General features: G+C 34.9%; 1 protein-coding gene across 1 annotated transcript; it reads left to right on the top strand.

Annotated features, from left to right (window-relative positions):
• Positions 1 to 290: 290 nt before the first annotated feature.
• On the top strand, positions 291 to 18983 carry ube2m (ubiquitin conjugating enzyme E2 M). The gene is made up of 6 exons (XM_065294900.2): positions 291 to 574; positions 7662 to 7756; positions 8391 to 8429; positions 14662 to 14765; positions 15838 to 15901; positions 17814 to 18983. Exons 1-6 carry the CDS (start codon positions 460 to 462, stop codon positions 17952 to 17954), a joined length of 558 nt encoding a protein of 185 aa, XP_065150972.1. The 5' UTR covers positions 291 to 459; the 3' UTR covers positions 17955 to 18983.
• Positions 18984 to 19764: the final 781 nt, after the last annotated feature.

The raw sequence follows: 19764 nt of genomic DNA, 5'->3' as shown, positions 1-19764 counted from the left end.
CAAATAAATAGTAGAATAATAATAGTGCTGACATTTCCTATCTTGCAAAATCTGTGTATTAAAATTAGTTCTGAATTTGAGGTAAGGTAAATTAAAGTGATCCAAAAACAACTCGGATAAGAGTCGGAATAAACTGCGAACAATGTCTAAATCTAAACAAAAGAGAAACTAAACTAGTCTACTTGTATTGACAGTAAATAAGGTCCTAAGTTAGCCGCACCGGGTCAGAAGAGACAGATGCTGCTGTGATCTCACTGTAATGTTCGGCTAACGTTAGCAGCTAGCACACATACACAGATACACAGATAGATACACACACACACACACACACCCGGCTCCCTCTACAGCTGCTGTAAAACACATCATCACGCACTTCGCACATTCAACTGTGTAAACCCGCATTGACACAGGCTTCGGGTTGCCTTAATTTGGGGTTTGTCGGCACAGATCAGAGGGAAGATGATTAAACTTTTCTCGCTGAAACAGCAGAAGAAGGACGAGGAGTCTGCCGGGGGAACGCGAGCGGGAGTCGGCGGAAAGAAAGCGAGCGCGGCCCAGCTACGGATACAGAAGGGTACGAGAATAAAAACAGCACAAAACACTCGTTTATTTCACGCAGACACATTCATAGCGATGTAAACATTGTTTCCCCTCTACAGAAATATCATATCTACAGCAGTATAGTCATAAAAGCGATGTGAAGTGAAGGAAGAGAGTTAAGCTGCATTAGCCTCGGCGCTAATGTTTATGACTCAGTCTGTCTAATATCGTTTTGACAACTTGATGATGTTGAAATGTTTACATTCTTTAGACTCTTACATCTAAAGTCATGGATCTCAAGTCACATGAGATCTATTAAATAAAAAGACTAATGTGAGACAGTAGTTTAAATCAAACTCATAATATCGAGGCCTACATATTCAAACACTACTGTATGTTTCAAGTCTACGTGTTTGTTCACTTCACAGCAGATTCTGGACTGAAAGTATACGAACAGCTTTAGTTTGAATGTTTATAATGACATTGAATCAACAATAGTTAAGAGAGCATCGATATAAGACCTGTAAAAGCTGTAAACTCTAGGTGGTCAGTGGTCCTGTTTGGACTCTGCTTTGTAGTTTGCATTGTAGTGAATCAATCTGTCTATAGGTTGAACATGTTTAAGTATGTACAAGATCAGTTCCTAAACTAGACAACATGACTGGAAATGTTGCTGATAATAGATGTCAAGAAACATCGATTTCAGTTCCTCTAAAACAGATCCACATTAGGCTTTTAATAGTATAACGTTATATGAAAACAGGGCTGGGTGATGTAGCAAAAATATCATTATTGATCAATGGTGATCATTTTCTATGATTTTAATAATGTTGCCAGTTTAAAGAGTATAATGAAGGACACATAGAGAAATCAGAGGGTTTATAAACTATATTTAAAGGGCAACTATTATGCTTAATTAAATTTGGAAATAATGTGAACACATTCCAATCCAATCACTCCTCCTTTAATCCCCATTAAACCAAAGAAGTTTCATTAGACATACCGTTTTGATTTTCTTATCATTGTGATGTCACATTGAAAAAGCTCCGCCTATGACAACTATGTCCCCACATTGCGGTGCCAAATGCATGCAGTGTAAAATAAAGTAGGGTTAGAATGTTATGACCCCAACATAACATTAAACACAGCTGTAACAGCCGATCTAGTGTTAAGGGTTGCTTGATAATAATAGACAGGTGTTTAGGAGCCCGGTTGGAGACCCAGGGTTTAGGAATGCACAGTGTGAATTGTCAAATTATGAATACCCAGGGTAATCTCTTAACCCCTGGTTAAGTATGAGCAGTGTGAAACGTGAAACAAATAACATTTGGCTTTCAGCAATCTGTCTGTAAATAATGCCAGAAAAATCGGCAAATACGGCAGCCACGTATCGGATGATGCCGATACACATAAAACTCCCAACTATCGGCCCAATATATCGGTTTATCACTACTATTTACAGTGTCAATAGCCCTTAATGTCTCTTTTGGTAAGGGTGTGAGGAGCTGTACCTTATTTGCATTTAAAGGTACAGACAAGAAACCAGTATGTTTTTGCTTCCATCCAAATGGGGAGATTGAACATGCTATAATGAGTGATCTGTGGGAGTATATTTCTGGTATATTTCTTGTAATAATGGGCATAATAGATGCCCTGTAAATATAGTTTTTTTAACCAAACATAATAATGGGATGTAATGTCATGTGTAATATGTAGGAAATAATTGACGACGGGCCATTGAATTATTAGAAAATAATGCACACCGAAGGTAATAATGCGGCATGACCACTGATCTATATAAATGACTGGATTGCGATGACGTCACACTTGTGAAGCCACCGCGCCGCCATGTTGGTATTAGGGCTGTCAAAATGGCTGAACAAGTACATTCGAAATTCGTCCTTGAAAAATAATAAAATTCGAATTATATTCGAATTATAAAGACCTACTTTATCTGGGAGAAAATACTCCTAAAAGCCCACAAGAGGGCGCAGCACAAAGCCCCAATAATATAATCATGCACAGCATATTTTTTGTTAAAACGAATGTTATAAACACTACTAATGAAATCAAAATTAACCAGTATAGTTGTGCACCTGTAAATTTACAAAACGAATGCCATACATAGACAATGCATATTAATATAGGGCATTTTATATAATATATAAGTACATAAATTAACGTGTTTCTAATAAAGTATGAAAACGAATTAATCTTTATTTAAGCCAAAATAAGTGGGAAAGATCATTAGTCATTTAAATTTTGTCAAGCTTAAACGCTATTCACAACAACTTATATTATATTTTGTGTGTTCCTTGGTTGAAAATATGTAGAAATATAAGCGAGTAATAAAGTACAGAACAGAAATGTTTAACTTACGCGCAGAACGAAGCCGTTAATAAAGCAGACTCTCCGTAATTAATAGAGGACGTGCTGAAACAGTCGAGTTGGCAGATGATCATCATGTTTATATTTCACGCAGATAATGTTGATGAAAAACTTGCATATCAAATGTCCAGGTGAAAGTCAAGTTTCCAGTCAGTTAAAATAAAGCCACCGCGGCGTTACATTAACTCATATGCGGTGTGGACTATGTAGATGCATATATGGTTTTAATGTTGCTAAACAAGCAGCTGTATTATGGCAGTTTCATGTTGATCAGTTACGTTATTTTAAACTTTAAAACTGCATTTTGAAGCAGACGACAATAATTCATCTCAGTTAGTTTCACTTTGCGGTTGAATTCCAGTTGATGCTCCAAAAACCAAAGCAGCATCACACAGCCCTTTTAATATGTATTCTGTCCGACTCGTAATCCCCACTGTCTTTTCTTACTATTTTTCAAATGAATAACGCTGGCTTGCTCCGCATAGTTGGCTGAGCCGCTAATGCTCTGTATAACAATCCGCGTCAGTTATGTATTATCACGTTGCGTGAGCTTCCTGACACAGGTAAAATTCGAATGCAAAGTTTTACGTTCGAATACTTTTTATTTTGTATATAAATGAGATTTGTGAGGTTTCAAAAAAATTACACTATGTATTATTTGCAGATGACACAAATTTATATAGTTCAGGAAATGATTTGAAAACTTTAGCTAATAATATTGAAGATGAAATGGTTAAACTAAAATTGTGGTTTGATGTAAATAAATTATCTTTAAATTTGAATAAGACAAAGTTTATGATCTTTAGCAATAGAAGAAAGGAGGAAGTCAGTTTATCTATAAACAATGTAAATATTGAGAAGGTGTCTGAAATTAGATTTTTAGGAGTTACCTTAGATGAGAAATTGACGTGGAAAAGTCATATAATGCATGTAAAAAATAAGATGGCAAAAAGCCTATTTATTTTGAATAAGGTTAAATATAGTTTAACGTATAATACAATGAAAATGTTATATTGTTCAATGATTTTGCCTTATTTAAACTATTGTGTAGAAATATGGGGAAATACATATTATAGTAACACTATGCCTTTATTTATTTTACAGAAAAGAGCTATTCGTATTATTTTCCAAGCAGGATATAGAGATCACACAAATCCACTCTTTATTAGATCAGGATTATTAAAATTTAAAGACATTGTAGAATTACACATTTTATTAGTGATGTTTAATGAATTTTCTAAGGAAAGATTTAAAAAGTTGTAAAAATATTTTAGAATTTAAAAGGAGCTACAGAAAGAAACAACTTGAATTATATCAAATTGAAATTTGAATAGGACTGTATGTGATTATTGAAAACGTTTAAATAAATATTAGATATGTTGCAGTTTGGGTGATGGTGGAGGGAATAAAGCTGTGACATCTACTATTTAAGTTAATATATTTCTGGTGATATTTATGTCATCTACTATTTATGTTAATAAATTATGGGTGATGGTGGAGGGAACAATGTTAAAGCCATCTACTATTTATGTTTATAAAGGGGGCAGAAAAATATAAGAATATTATTCTTCCATCTGCTCCTTTCTGATCATGGAAATGTAAAGGAAAATTCAAATGAATTGTATGTGCTTTGTATAAATAATGCATTTTCATGAAAAGAATAAAAGAGAAATGATGATGAAATGAATATGCATATTTTTTTTACATTCGACGAATATTCGAAATTCGAATAAAAATTTTACAGCCCTAGTTGGTATACCCAAACGTTCTATTAAATCAATGGACGTTATCAGATTTTAATGATAAAACATCACTTTACGCGTCTTCGTTTTTATATGTGAAGTTACCTTGTACATTATTACAACACAAACGTCCAAAGCATGTTAATAGTTATTTACTGAAAGTTGTACATTTTGCGTTTTAAACAGTCATTATACATTCATCTTTATTACAGTATCAGATCAGCAGACAGACCGCAGCATATTTAGTATTAATGACAATAAACGTGCTCATTCTGAAATCTAAATAAATAAATAATCATGCTTTGTGCCGTATGTGCATGCAATAATTTGCTGGTTTTGTAATTATGTTATCTAAACTTACAAGTTACCTAAACAAATTTAGAGAAATAACGCTGACCGTCACAGTAGCTGAATGTAAAAAAAAACTTTATTTATACCCGTGTCATTTACAAATGCAACAGACACACTCAGCTTAACGTTTTTTTATAAATCCATTATCCTGCCCGATTAAAACATAAACATTTCAAATAACACCAGAATTAACAAATAATTAACGTACACATATCCTAAAAATTAACCTTGTGTAACTGATACGCTGTAAAGGGGGTAAATTTTGATCATGATTTTGAATGGAAGTCAATGACGCTCTCTGCCGGTTGAGAATACCAAGATGGCGGCTCGAACTCTACGCTGGCTTCACCTCACGCAGTTACGTCAAGCGTTCTATGCGCAATCCAGTCATTTATATAGATCAGTGGGCATGACGCTAAGCAAAGTTATTCAAAAGATCAATTATTCTGCTTATACCACGGTTACCACATTTATTGCTAAGACGTAGCCTTTGACAGGTGTGTGTTTATTGAAAAATAATTCATACCTGTGGAACATTTCTCAGCTGATCAAAAAAACGCATTCAACAGCCCTGTGGTATATATTTTTATAAATATAAATGTGTTATATATTTTTATAAATGGTTAGTTCCAGTCTTTGATTCTGATCGGTTTATAGCTGTGTTTTAGTTACCACTGCATGCAATGATTATGTATCACTGCGCAGCACTGTTAGCAACGTAAACATATTTGAAACAAATTTAAGACTTCTTAGACCTTTTTTATACCACCTGTAATTTAAAGGGGATAGTTCGGCCAAAAATGATATTAAACACATGATTTACTCACCCCCAAGCTGTCCGAGATGCATATGTCCATCATTTTTCAGACAAACACATTTTCAGATATTTTAGAAAATGTTTTAGATCTTTCAGTTAATCAAATGTAAAGTTACAGGGTCCACATCCTTCAAGTCCAAAAAATTTTCATCCATCCTTCACAAAATAAATCCAGGATGATAAACAAAGGTCTTCTGAGGGTAATCTGCGCAGTGTTGTTGTAGAAATATCCATACAGGGCTCCAGACTGCCACCAAATGGTGGCATTTTGCCACCAAATTTGACAGTGTGCCACTGAATTTTACATCCAGTCGCACATGTGCGACTAGTAAATTTGACATTTTTTTACATGTTTAACGTGGGAGAGTTAAAACACGATACACTTGTCAAACACAATATTAGCTTCAAGCATAAAGTATGCCGTGACATGCTAATAAATGAAAAGGCATGTATATATTTTTAATTATACCATACTTTTTAATAAAAATGTCGGTGTACCTTCTATGTTGCATCTTCAAAAGTGCACAATAAAATGTGACACTGGTTTGAAACAGTACATTGTAATTTCTGCATCTATCATCAAAGTATTTATTAGTAAGAGTGGAATGTCTGATTTACGGGGTGTGTGCCCCTAAATTTTCTGGTTGTGCCCCTAAAATATTCAGTTGGCCTGCCATATTCAAAACTTTATAAACGAAAATAGCTACCTTCCGGAAGACTTAGACTTCTCTGTATTCAGGAGAGAGTATTAGCCTACTGTACGCACTTTTCTTAGTGACGTATGACAAATTCGGAGGGCGGGGACACAGAGCAGCAGCAGAGGAACCTCCATAAGCTGCGTAAAACTCTCGTCTTGAATGCGGACGCGACTAAGATGGCGGCATTACCGGAAGGGAGTTATTTTCGTTTATAAAGTTTTAAATGTGGATATTTCTACAACAACCTGTGCGGATTACCCTCAGAAGGCCTTTGTTTATCATCCTGGAGCCGTTTGGATTTATTTTGTGAAGGATAGATGCACATTTTTTGGACTTGAAGGATGTGGACTCCATAACTTCACATTTTATTAACTGAAAGATCCAAGACATTTTCTAAAAAAGCTGAGAATGTGTTCGTCTGAAAAATGATGGACATATGCATCTCCGACGGCTTCGGGGTGAGTAAATCATGGGTTTAATATCATTTTTGGCCGAACTATCCCTTTAAGACCAAACCTGCAAGTGAAATACGCTATTACATCATACTCCACTATGATGTTAGTTTAAAAGTATAAGTTTAATGTGTTTAACCTGGAAATGCACTAATATGTTTAGTTGAACCAGCTTTTGTTTATTTTTCAATATTTCATATATTAGTATATACCTCTGTTTCATCACAATTAAAAAGCAAATACTGGCCATTCAGTGTTGATATTACAGTATTAGTACCTTCTGCTAACATGGATTAATTATACGTTTTTGTTAGGTCTTGAGGATGATTAAAAATACAATGTTATCTGCACGAAAACAATTGCATGACTCCATGTTTACTGGTCATAATGTTTCTCAGTGGCAGCATATACCATGAGAACGGCAGAGGACCTAACACTGATCCCTGTGGGATTCTCCTTATGATTTGACATTTTATCATTAACACTGACTGACAACAATAAGACTTTAATCATGCTTTTAACAAATGTTGGCACAGCTCTCAGACGTGTCTGGGAGAATGTTGCAGAGATCTAACAGTACTGAAAGAAACACAAAATCTGGTAGGTTTTCTGAGGGCTCTTCTTAGTTTCAGCATGAATAAACATGTTATGTTTCTCTTTGTTTGTGTGTCAGACATCAACGAGCTGAACCTTCCTAAGACATGTGAGATAGTTTTCCCGGACCAGGATGACCTGCTCAACTTTAAACTCATCATCTCACCAGATGAGGTTAGACTTTTCACCTTATATTCATTGATGATTCTAGAATGGGTTTTCATCACACTTAAAAGACTTGATACACCCAATAAGGAAAATAAATTGACTTCCTCCTCAGGCCATCCAAGATGTAGGTAACATTTGTTTCTTTAGTAGGACCCTAAAGAAGATTTTTTAGCTGACATTGTGGTGCTGAGTGATTTATACAATGCCCACAGGTGTCCAAAACACAGATTTAGGCAATACATTTATATATTGGTGTTTTGTTAAGTCATAGCGTCATACAGTCGGACTTTGTGTGCAGGAAGGAAAGGAACGTGTTTTGCACCCTTAAAAGGCATTGTGGGAAGGTGACAAAACACCCACACTCTTAAAACAGTTGTTTTAAAACGACACATTTTGTGTCTAGTAAAGGACAACACATTAAAGGTCTATTATTGGAACAACATATCTTGTGTTGTCTCTTTTATTTATTTGAACACAAAATCAACACAAAATGACACATAATGTGTTAAATAGCATAACACAAAGAAAAGGTAAAGACAACTGCAAGAAATGTGATCCAAACGACTATATTATGGAATATAACCGTCTATCAAGGACTGTTTTTCTAATTTTTAAACTCTTTTCTTTTTTCTTTTTGCAGGGGTTCTACAAAGGAGGAAAGTTTGTGTTCAGTTTTAAGGTAAACCGCTGAGTAAAGACTAACATTTTACAATGTTGAATGCTTTGCTTGATTAATATAAAACAGTTAATATATAACTTTTACTTGATTGATATATAATCATCATTAAACAGTAGATTCAAATAATTTTTTAAAATCTTTTAAAATACATTCTTTTTTGTCTCTCCCCTCACTACACTGTAAAAACTTAAAACTTGAGTAAACTTAAAAAAAGCAACTGGCTGCAAAGCTTTTGACATCAACCCTAGAATAATAAGTTGAGGGAACTACCAGTCTGTTGGTCTGCCAATAATACCCAGTATAAGTCCACTTAACTTGGTGCTTATGTGGACTGATCTTAAATTGAAGAGTATGGTTCCAAAACAAGATTTTTTTTTATTGTGCATTACAAATAATATCAATCAAACTACAGTTGGTGTGTTTTGATTAAAGCCCTAATAACAAAAAAAAGTACAGCCAAGTAGCATAATAAGACACAATAAAAACATTTACAAAGACAGTTGCTGTCATCAAAGAGCTTGCATATCAGCTTGAAGAATCAGTATCGGGCATTGGTATTGGCCGATTGCGAAGACAACAAATTGGTACTCAGTATCGCCTGAAAAAATTCTGATTGCAGCATCCCTACATTCAAGTAAACAGTTGTGTACTTGAAGCAAAAATAACATTGTAATACAGTAAGTCAGAAAATGCAAATTTCCATCAAGTGATGCACAGCTTTACATAATAGCTTATTGCTTTAATTCAGTGAGTTTCTATTCAGCCATTTCATGCTGTTATGTTTATAATAGTTCATAGTTCATATTTGTGATCTTATAGTCTATTTGAAAATATTATTTTGAACTGACTGTATTCGTCAGAAAAACACTAAATAACTTCTCAAGTAACTTTCCTTACACACGCCGCAATCAAATGCGCTGCCACATCATGTTCTGAAAGTGCATGCAAATTAAATTTGTGGGCAGGCTGGTTTAAAAAAAGGAAATAATATACTTTATAATATTATTTTGCACATCGTTACACCACCACCAAGGATATTATCGCAACCTATATATCTTGCACATCCCCCTACCTTGATCACAAAACCAGTCATAAGTCACACTGTGTATTTGTAGCAATAGCCAACAATACATTGTATGGGTCAAAATTGAAGAATTTTTTAAAGCCAAAATCATTAGGATATTAAGTAAAGATCTTTTTCCATGAAGATATTTTGTAAATTTCCTACCATTAAAAAAAAAATGAACAATGTATTTATTACTTTAAACATACTTTAAAAGTGATTTTCTCAATGTTGAAAATGAGGGTAGGTTTGAGTAGGTATGGATAGGTTTCTGAAAACTGAGATAATGTCATTTTTGTAAAGGTATTTTGTTAGAGATCAAATTCAGAATGATGATCAAAACGAGTGCACAGAGTTTTTACTGTTTTTGGAAATGCATTAGTGTTTTATAAGTTGAGTAAGAGCGCCACCTGGTGAATAATTGTGGAAATATGGATTGCCGTAAAACTCGAAAACTTTTACGTGCATGAAACTCGGGAAAAAAAACCTTTGCAGCCAGTTGATTCAGCTATTTTTTGTCTTTGCAAGTATAGTTTCCTATAGTTATTTGTCCCTAAGGTTATAGTTTTAAAATTGATGTCCAGATTTTTGTGTGCTTCTCAAATGCATGGAGTACAAACTATACTGCAAATATAACACACATAAGATTTACTTGTGTGTAAAGTTTTTTTTTTATATAAAATTTCACATTTTAACATAAAAAAAATAGAAATTTAATCTTGTTGTTTTCCACTTATGATGAAAAAAGCCTCTTATCTATTCTGCATTTGATATCATTTACAAGTAAGAACCAGGTACAATAAATTATCCTAGCGTATGATGTGGGAAAAATACCAATTTGGTATCATACTATATACCATTAAATTGTGCATACTCCTAATAATTCATTTAATTCAAAACCTGTGTGGAGAAACGCACGGATTGAGATTCTCCTCGTTGATGACGTCATTAAAGGGAAAGCCCCACCCAGCAGAGGTCTGTTTCATATCACACACCTGAGGTGCGCATCAGGAGTGCGTTTGTACCCATTGTGTTTCACACATTACTTTATTTAGCTTAATTTGCATTGTTTTCATGCTCTTTATGGTTTGTGTAGTGCAAGTTATAGACCGATAAAAGCCCATTGCGCTTTCTGTTGGACTGAAGGTTATGATAAAAGATGAGGTTAAAAAGTGTCAATGTCAATTCAATGGGGTATTTCAAGCTTAAACTTCATATACACATTCCGGGGACACTGAAGACTTTTTTTACATTTTGCACATTGGGGCACCTTTAACAAAATGTAAGTTGGATTTTTTTACAGTGTAGTTTGAATGTACAACCCCAAAACAGAAAAAGTTGGGACACTGTAGAAATTGTGAGTAAAAAAGGAATGGAATAATTTACAAATCTCATAAACTTATATTTTATTCACAGTAGAATATAGATAACATATCAAATGTTGAAAGTAAGATATTTTGAAATGTCATGCCAAATATTGGCTCATTTTGGATTTCATGAGAGCTACACATTCCAAAAAAAGTTGGGACAGGTAGCAATAAGAGGCCAGAAAAGTTAAATGTGCATATAAAGGAACAGCTGGAGGAGGACCAATGTTTAGGAATGGGAATGTTGTCCTATTCTTGTCTAATACAGACTTCTAGTTGCTCAACTGTCTTAGGTCTTCTTTGTCGCATCTTTCGCTTTATGATGCACCAAATCTTTTCTTTGGGTGAAAGATCTGGACTGCAGGCTGGCCATTTCAGTACTCAGATCCTTCTTTTACGCAGTCTTGATGTTGTAATTGATGCACTATGTGGTCTGGCATTGTCATGTTGGAAAATGCAAGGTCTTCCCTGAAAGAGACGACGTCTGAATGGGATCATATGTATCTAGAACTTGGATAAATCTTTCAGAATTGATGGTGCCTTTCCAGATGTGTAAGCTGACCATGCCACACGCACTCATGCAACCCCAAACCATCAGAGATGCAGGCTTCTGAAAAGAGCGCTAATAACAACTTGGGTTGTCATTGTCCTCTTTAGTCCGGATGAAATGGCATCCCAGTTTTTCAAAAAGAACTTCAAATTTTGATTCGTTGGACCACAGAACAGTTTTCCACTTTGCCAAAGTCCATTTTATATGAGCCTTGCCAAGGGAAAACGCCTGTGCTTCTGGATCATGTTTAGATATGGCTTCTTTTTTGACCTACAGAGTTTTAGCTGGCAACAGCGAATGACACGGTGGATTGTGTTCACTGACAATGTTTTCTGGAAGTATTCCTGAGCCCATGTTGTGATTTCCATTACAGTAGCATTCCTGTATGTGATGCAGTGCTGTCTTAGGGCCCGAAGATCACGGGCATCCGGTATGGTTTTCCGGTCTTGACCCTTACGCACAGAGATTGTTCCAGATTCTCTGAATCTTTGAATGGTATTATGCACCGTAGATGATGATAACTTCAATCTCATTGCAATTTTTCTCTGAGAAACTCAGGAAACTATTTTTCGCCGCAGCATTGGGAGAATTGGTGATTCTCTGCCCATCTTGACCTCTGAGAGACACTGCCAATCTGAGAGGCTTTTTTATACCCAATCATGTTGCCAATTGACCTAATAAGTTGCAAATTGGTCTTTCAACTGTTCCTTATATGTACATTTAAATTTTCTGGCCTCTTATTGCTACCTGTCCCAACCTTTTTTTGGAATGTGTAGCTCTCATGAAATCCAAAATGAGCCAATATTTGGCATGACATTTCAAAATATCTCACTTTCAACATTTGATACGTTATCTATATTCTACTGTGAATAAAATATAAGTTTATGAGATTTGTAAATTATTCCATTCCTTTTTTACTCACAATTTCTACAGTGTCCCAACTTTTTCTGTTTTGGGGTTGTAATAAAACAATAAATGGCACAAATTCATGCTGTCACAACATTGCTCATGTTTTAAACATGAGTTTTTCAGGTTGTGCATGTTCTGACTTAATACAAAGTTGCAACACATCTGTGGTAACAAAACCCTTTCTATTCAGATGACAGTTGACAGTCATTTACCTTCACACTTTTCTACATTAACTTCATCATGTGCTTCAATGTACTTGCTCGCAATAACATTGATTTCAACCAGAATTTTCAGCATTTTCTAGAAACCAATGGCAGATGGCAATTTGTGTTTTTGGGCTGAACCAATACAAAATTTTGTCCAGGCCATGTCAATAAATGCTTCCATCTACATGAAGTCATTCTCAATATGCAATATGGCTACAGAGAAACACATTTATGTTAATGTCACAAAAGCAGAATTTAAGTAGAATTTAAATTGGCAAGATAAAAAAAAGATAATAAACTTGTAACATCTTAGCACCGACCTAGTAACACAAAAGTGTGCTGTTCAGTTTAGGCCGATTTCGCTCAAGTTTTCTTTCCTTGTTGTTTTGATTCCTTATATTTATATTTAGATATTCAATTCAATTTGAATTTATTTATATGTTATTAATTGAACTAATTCAAGCCTTGAAATGATCAAATGTGGCTTTAAATGTGGCTATATTGTTCGTTTTAAAATCTGTCCAAAGGCACATCACTGGTCTGCAGTCTCTCTTTTTACCTTATTTGCCATTTATAATGGATAATTCCTGGATGCTTATTTATTTTTTTATATTTACATTCAAATGTACATTTATATTTGCAGTATATTGGTGAAAGTTCTGATAATTACAGTGTTAGAATGACATGTATTAGAATGACAGATAATCATGTGAAATTGAGGTATGTCGTATTCCTTCTGCAAAGTTCTTTTTATGAACCTTTTTGATCCTTTTGCCCATATGATGTATGGGTGCTTACTAGTACAACATCATATTTTTATCAATATTTATATTGCAAAAATATCCAAGTCATTTTTTCGATGGATAACAAAATAAACATGGAACATTTAATTTGTAACCAGTCTAGGTTGTATAAACTTTTTTTTAACTTGTACTAATAATTGTTTCAAATAGTAAAAGTTTAAAATTGGTCTGATGTCACCTGTTGAAGTTTTGGTTTCGTTGCCATCAGTTGTGGAGGACTCACTATACTGACCTCTGGTCTGACACACGTTAATAAACGTCTTAATGTTACTGTCAACTTTTTAACTTGAATCATATAGGAACTGAATTACTTTGATGAGTAATATTACATTTAATTGTTCTTTGAGGAACCTAAATGGTTCTTTTATGCTATGGCATTGCTGCAAATAACCTTTCATAGCACCTTTAGTTTTTAAAAGTGTATGAGAAATGTTAAAGGAATAGTTTGCCTAAAAAAAAAAGATTTTTTCATTATTCTGACCCTCGTGCCCTCGTATTGAATGGCTTTGCAATGTATCGCGTTACACTGTCAGTTAAAGGAACAGTATGTAGGATTGTGGCCAAAACTGGTATTGCAATCACAAAACGTGTGGCTAAAACTGGTACTGCAATCACACAGCTGGTGGCCAATATACCAAACGACAACATAAACATCAGTTGAGGGCTGCAACTCCACTTTTTAAATGACAATATCCTGGCCGGACCGCTGTTGTGAGTGATATAAGTATTTGAAATGAAAATGATTTCTTAATGTATAGTGACATTTCAGGGCCATTTAATGATTAATTGATATAAATTTCTTACATACTGTTCCTTTAAGATACATTCTTTTTTAGACAGGCGCTGCAGCTCCCCCTCGTGTTTTTAGAGAGATGTGCAATCATTGCGGTGATCTGAAATCATTGCGATGAGGTCAAACATTTACGGCAGTGGTTCTCAAACTGGGGGCTGCAAGATGGTGCCCCAGTTTTATGACATTTTATAAAATACATTAATTTATCATGAATTCTGTGTAATTAAACCTAAAAAAAATAAGGCTACTGTTCAAAAGCGCTACTTTGTATAATTTAATGTTTCTTATTAAAATGTTGAGTTTTAGAACAGTTTTTTGTCATAGATTTTCTTTAGGAGGGCCGCGAAGGAATGCACGGTACACAAGGGGGGCCGCATGCTGAAAAAGTTTGAGAACCACTGATTTACGGGACGTGTTTGCTTTCAGGCTTGTCTGCCAATTTTATGGGTATTTTCTGGGACCAAAGTGGTGTGCGAATGAGGTTTGGGAAACCGCTTTAAAAATAATATGGAATTCAATAGATGTTTTTATTCTTTTACAGGTAGGACAGGGGTACCCTCACGACCCTCCAAAAGTCAAATGTGAAACAATGGTTTATCACCCCAACATTGACCTTGAAGGAAATGTCTGTCTAAATATTTTAAGGTATTGTGTGCAGCTGAAGTTTTTTTCTTTAAATTTAGCACACTTTAAAGCTCAGAGAGTGCTGTGAATAGAAAGCAACAGTGCCCAATCACACCCTTAAGTTTTGGTTAGTTGCACATCATAGATTCTGTTTTTATTGTACAAAATGGAATTGTGCGATACTGTTATTTTCAGAGAAATATTGATAGGCCAACTTGTTTACATTAGTCTCATTACTGCAAACACATGTGCGCATGTTCTTTCTCTCTAAAATAAAAACCCTGAACAATAGCTGGGTTTTCATTACAGATTTGCGTAATTTTCTAAATGTCGACAAAAAACATTTTTCCAAATGACGACTTTCCATTAACCAATGTTAGGCGACTAAAACATAATTTAGTTCTCTAGCCAATAAAAACATGCCGGTGGTTGTGTTCGGCCTCATATGGTGCCGCACAGACCGCCATGCGTATGACATTAAAATACTGCAAGAGCGGCTCGAAAGCATGCAGATCAGTCGACTCCTGAATCATGATTTTGATGTCATGCGCTTGCCGGTTCTTGTGTGCTGCATGAGGTTGACCACACCTCCTACGACTTCTCCTCCAATCAAAAAGGCCGCACCTTATTTAAAGAATAATCATGTGACTTTTACGCGTGTCAAGTGACCTGTAAATGTGGAAAAAACTGTTTCCATTGCCGTTTGGCAATATATTCCTTCTTTGAATTGCCTAAAAAACCACCTCACCTAATCGTGTTTTCATTGGCCGCATTTTTTATTCGCTACCTCAATTTGCGCAAATTGAAGGGTATGGAAACACAGCTAATGTCTTATGGTGTGGTAGAGGTGGAATAATTGACCCGGGTCCATTAAATGATTTGAAAATAATGCACACCTGTGATGTAACAGTCACCACCTCAGGTGTTTTCGAATAAATTAACAGACAGTCGTCAATTATTCCTTAAATAATAGTATATATGGTAAGAAGTTGAAGAATTTCGAATCATTATGGGATAAAGAGAATTTTACTCTTTTTAGGTAGGTTTGGGTTCATCTTCTTTACATTGAAATGAGACCTTTTTTATGTTTCAGAGAAGACTGGAAGCCAGTGTTGACTATAAACTCCATCATATATGGACTACAGTATCTGTTCCTTGTAAGTTTGGAGTTTTTATTGTTCTTTATTATTATGTTTGTCTTTAAAAACACGTTGGGGGAGAAAAGAGTATTTTTCTTGAATTAAACTGAACTAACATGAACCAAATGATGTGAATGTCAAGATCGTAGAATTATATTTTGTGTATAAAATTATATATTTTTTTGTTTATATCGTTATATATTATAAATTAATATATTCTCAGGGTGAATTTACCATGTATCAAGGTACTTTTATCATTTTTACAACACAGTGTAAATATAACTTACATTTTACATTAAATTAAACATTATAAGAGCACTCATCTTGTAAACAGATTTGAAATGATCATATTCTGACGGTCACGTCACGTAGTTGACAAAGACAAGTGAGATCTCCTTAACTCCACGGTATCTCGAATATCAAATGGTTTGTGCTCAGGCAGGGTATTAAACCATAATAGATCCTTAAATATACGTATGTGTCAATATTTTTTTCACTTTAAACGAGTCAATCTTTGAAAACTACTTTTGCCTGAAACATACATATCAAATATTAATTCAATTTGTGGAAATTTTAATCATTTTTATTCCAGTTTGTTTACATTAACCCATGTTTTTATCAGGAAAAAAAGACATTTGAACTACCATGTGATTATTTTTATTATTAGACCCTGGGATGGGTCAAGCAACGTCGATTTTGATGCATTGTCATTTTTTGAACAAGGTCAGATTTGATAAAAAACTCACACTTGTGATCCTAAGGCCAAAATGACCCTTCCCAAAAATTGCTCTAAAATTATCATAAATCAATATTTTTTTCCACTTTAAACAAGAAAATCTTCTAAAACTACTTCTGCCTGAAACATACTTAACAAATATTAATTACATTTTTGAAAAAATTAACCCTTTATATGGCAATAAATTAACATTAATTCGAACCACAGTGTTCGGCTGATGTCGTGAAACTTTTTGTGGGACATCGTAGCCCGGAAAGTGCCCTGTCCTGATTTCTCACTACTAGAGAGGCTGTGAGGGTTGATTTCATTTCTTTTTATCTGTACACTTGCATAAACAACATGAGCGAGAACTAAAAGGAAGATTGATTTTGTTTCTCTTCTGGCCTCTCATCGTTTTTATTACTGAATTAGTTATAACGCAGAATGTGCCCTTCAAAGAAAGAAGAATTTGGATATGTTGAATATGCCCTCCTGCCCCACTCAACACCGACCCCACCCCCTTACCACTCAGACACACCATTTTTCAACATCAAATGTTTATCTTTTCAATAGCAATGCGGCCTGCAGAAAACAGCAAGAATTGTGACATTTTTATGCATGCATAAAATGGTAAAAAGTAGCGCCACCTGGTGGACAAGTATAAAAATCAAAACTTGAAGGCCAGTAGTTCAAAAAAAATCTTGACGTAAAGGTATGCATAAGTTTATGTTTAGATAAATTGGGGGTCAAAAATAGTAGTTATAATTGTTTTCAATGGGGCATTTTTGTCGGGTTTTGCATAGCGTAGCCATTTTAAGCTCATTTAAAAAACTGAAACCAAAATTCTAAAATGTATCAAAAATTATTAACCTCTGGCAATTTGGGGAAATATTTTACCATCACAGTCTACATGCTTTCAAAATCAAGATGGCACAAAATGTCCCTAGGATCTCTTAAGGTAACAAATCCACTGCAGGCGCGGATTCCATGGTCATTATCTACCAAGATGGCGCGTGTTGTATTTTATGTGTACAATAACACAGATACATGCAAACGCATCTGACCAGAGTCGATACAAATACGCAATCTTTCAGGTTGGAGGCTTGGAGTCTACGATTCTTTAGGCAGTAAAAACACAAGATGCTATCAAATTAGCTAGGGGTTTTTAAAGAAATACTGTTGTATTTATTGTTCCAATCTGTGTCCCGATTTTAGGAGCCAAATCCCGAAGATCCATTGAACAAAGAGGCGGCAGAAGTCCTGCAGACGAACCGGCGGCTTTTTGAACAGAACGTTCAGAGATCACTGAGAGGAGGCTACGTGGGTGCCACCTACTTTGAACGCTGTCTGAAATAGTCCCAAGTCTACTGGCCCTTACATCCCAGAATGCATTTATTGTTTACATGCGCTGAGAAATACTGACTGACACACTGACCGAAGAGAAGCAGGGGGAGGGGTTTCTCATGGGGACGGACTCAGCGCCATGTGGGTTATAAAGGAGTAGGCTTTGAAAGGCTGGTCAGTGATTGTTGCTCAGAGAATTCAGTCGTATTTGCCACTATGCTGGTACCCACTGTTGTTTTTTTGTTTTGTTTGTTTTTTTCATCGTTTTTTTTTTTTTGCCGGGCTTCACATGCTAACTTATCCTCCCACTTACAGACATGAACCGAGAGAGTCATATTCAGATCATTTACACTTCTCTTGTATTCCATTATGAAGGCATGAGGACTGGTTTTGTTTGGGCTACAGTAACGGGAAACCTGCCTTGCATTGCACATATTCAGCTGCGTTAAATAGTCACTAATTTAGGTTTTTGGAGAAAAAAAAAAACTTGTATAGTATCGCATTCGACCAATTCAGAAAACGCTGACCGATTGACACGACAGACTTACGGACTGCCTCAATTCAGATTGATGGGATTCGTATGCAAATGAGCGGTTGTGAAGTTGGGAGACCTTGATATGTTTTACCAGTTTTCATGGTTGGGATTGGGTGGGATTTTCATGAAGAGGGATGGCGCGGGTTTAGGAATGGTTGCATAAAATGTTACAGTTCTGTTGTGTATATTGAAATCCCAGCTGTTCACAATGACTGCAATATGAATTGTTAAATAAAATATTGACTTAAATGCCTGCATTTTAAGATGAGTGTAAACGACGAAAGCAGATGTGTTTAAAATCAATAAAATGTTTTATCTGACTTAATCAGTTCAAGAATATTTCGCTACATAAAACCTATTGTATTAAGAAAATTGAAGCCAGGTATTATCTGAAATTGGTAGTTATTTATGGCCATTTGTCTATGAAAACTTTGCTTTCAGGTGTTGCTGAACTTTCACAGAATCACATTTTCCCCCAAGAACCATTATCGCAACCCAAATAATTACCACAATTTTAAGACTGAACCTAGGTTTTAACTAAATTAATCATTCAAACACCAGCCTCAAAGCACTAGTTGGTAACACTTTGCGTTAACGTTGTTTTGTTGACATGCAAAAGCTAACATAAACTACCATTAAACAATACTTCTACAGCATTTATTAATCTTTGTTTATGTTCATTTAAATCAAAAGTTGTAATTGTTAAGATTAGTTAAAGGGATAGTTCACAAAAAAAGAAAATTAATTTAATCATTCTTATGTTGTTACAAACCTGCCTTATTTTATTTTTATTTTTTTCGATTAACACGAAGGAAGATATTTTGAGGAACGTTTGTAACCAAACTATTCATGAGCCCCATTCACTTCCATAGTATTCTTTTTTCGACTATGGAAGTGAATAGGTCTCATTATCGGTTTAGGTAACAACATGAGTTTTGAGTAAACTATCCCTTTAATGCCCAATGAACTAACATGAACAAATGTATTAGCATTAACAAAGATTAATAAATGCGGAAAACATAAACTGATCATTGATGGTTCATATTAGCTAATGCATTTACTAATGTTAGCAGATACAACCTTATTGTAAAGGTTTACCAAAAATGCTGTCACTCTGTGGAGTTTCTATACTTATAATTTGAGAAGATAAATGAGTAGATGTTTGTAGTATCACTCGGTTTTGCTGTCTTGTAATAAATAACATATATGCAAAAAATAGCCTGTGACATTTCTCATTCAAAACATGGTTTGTGCCAATTCAGTTATATACAAATATTTTGGGGGTAA

The sequence above is a fragment of the Paramisgurnus dabryanus genome, chromosome 19 (genome assembly GCF_030506205.2).
Source record: "Paramisgurnus dabryanus chromosome 19, PD_genome_1.1, whole genome shotgun sequence".
Lineage (NCBI taxonomy): Eukaryota > Metazoa > Chordata > Actinopteri > Cypriniformes > Cobitidae > Paramisgurnus > Paramisgurnus dabryanus.
The sequence above is the reverse complement of the archived record's forward strand: the minus strand, read 5'-3'. Positions and strand labels throughout refer to the sequence as shown.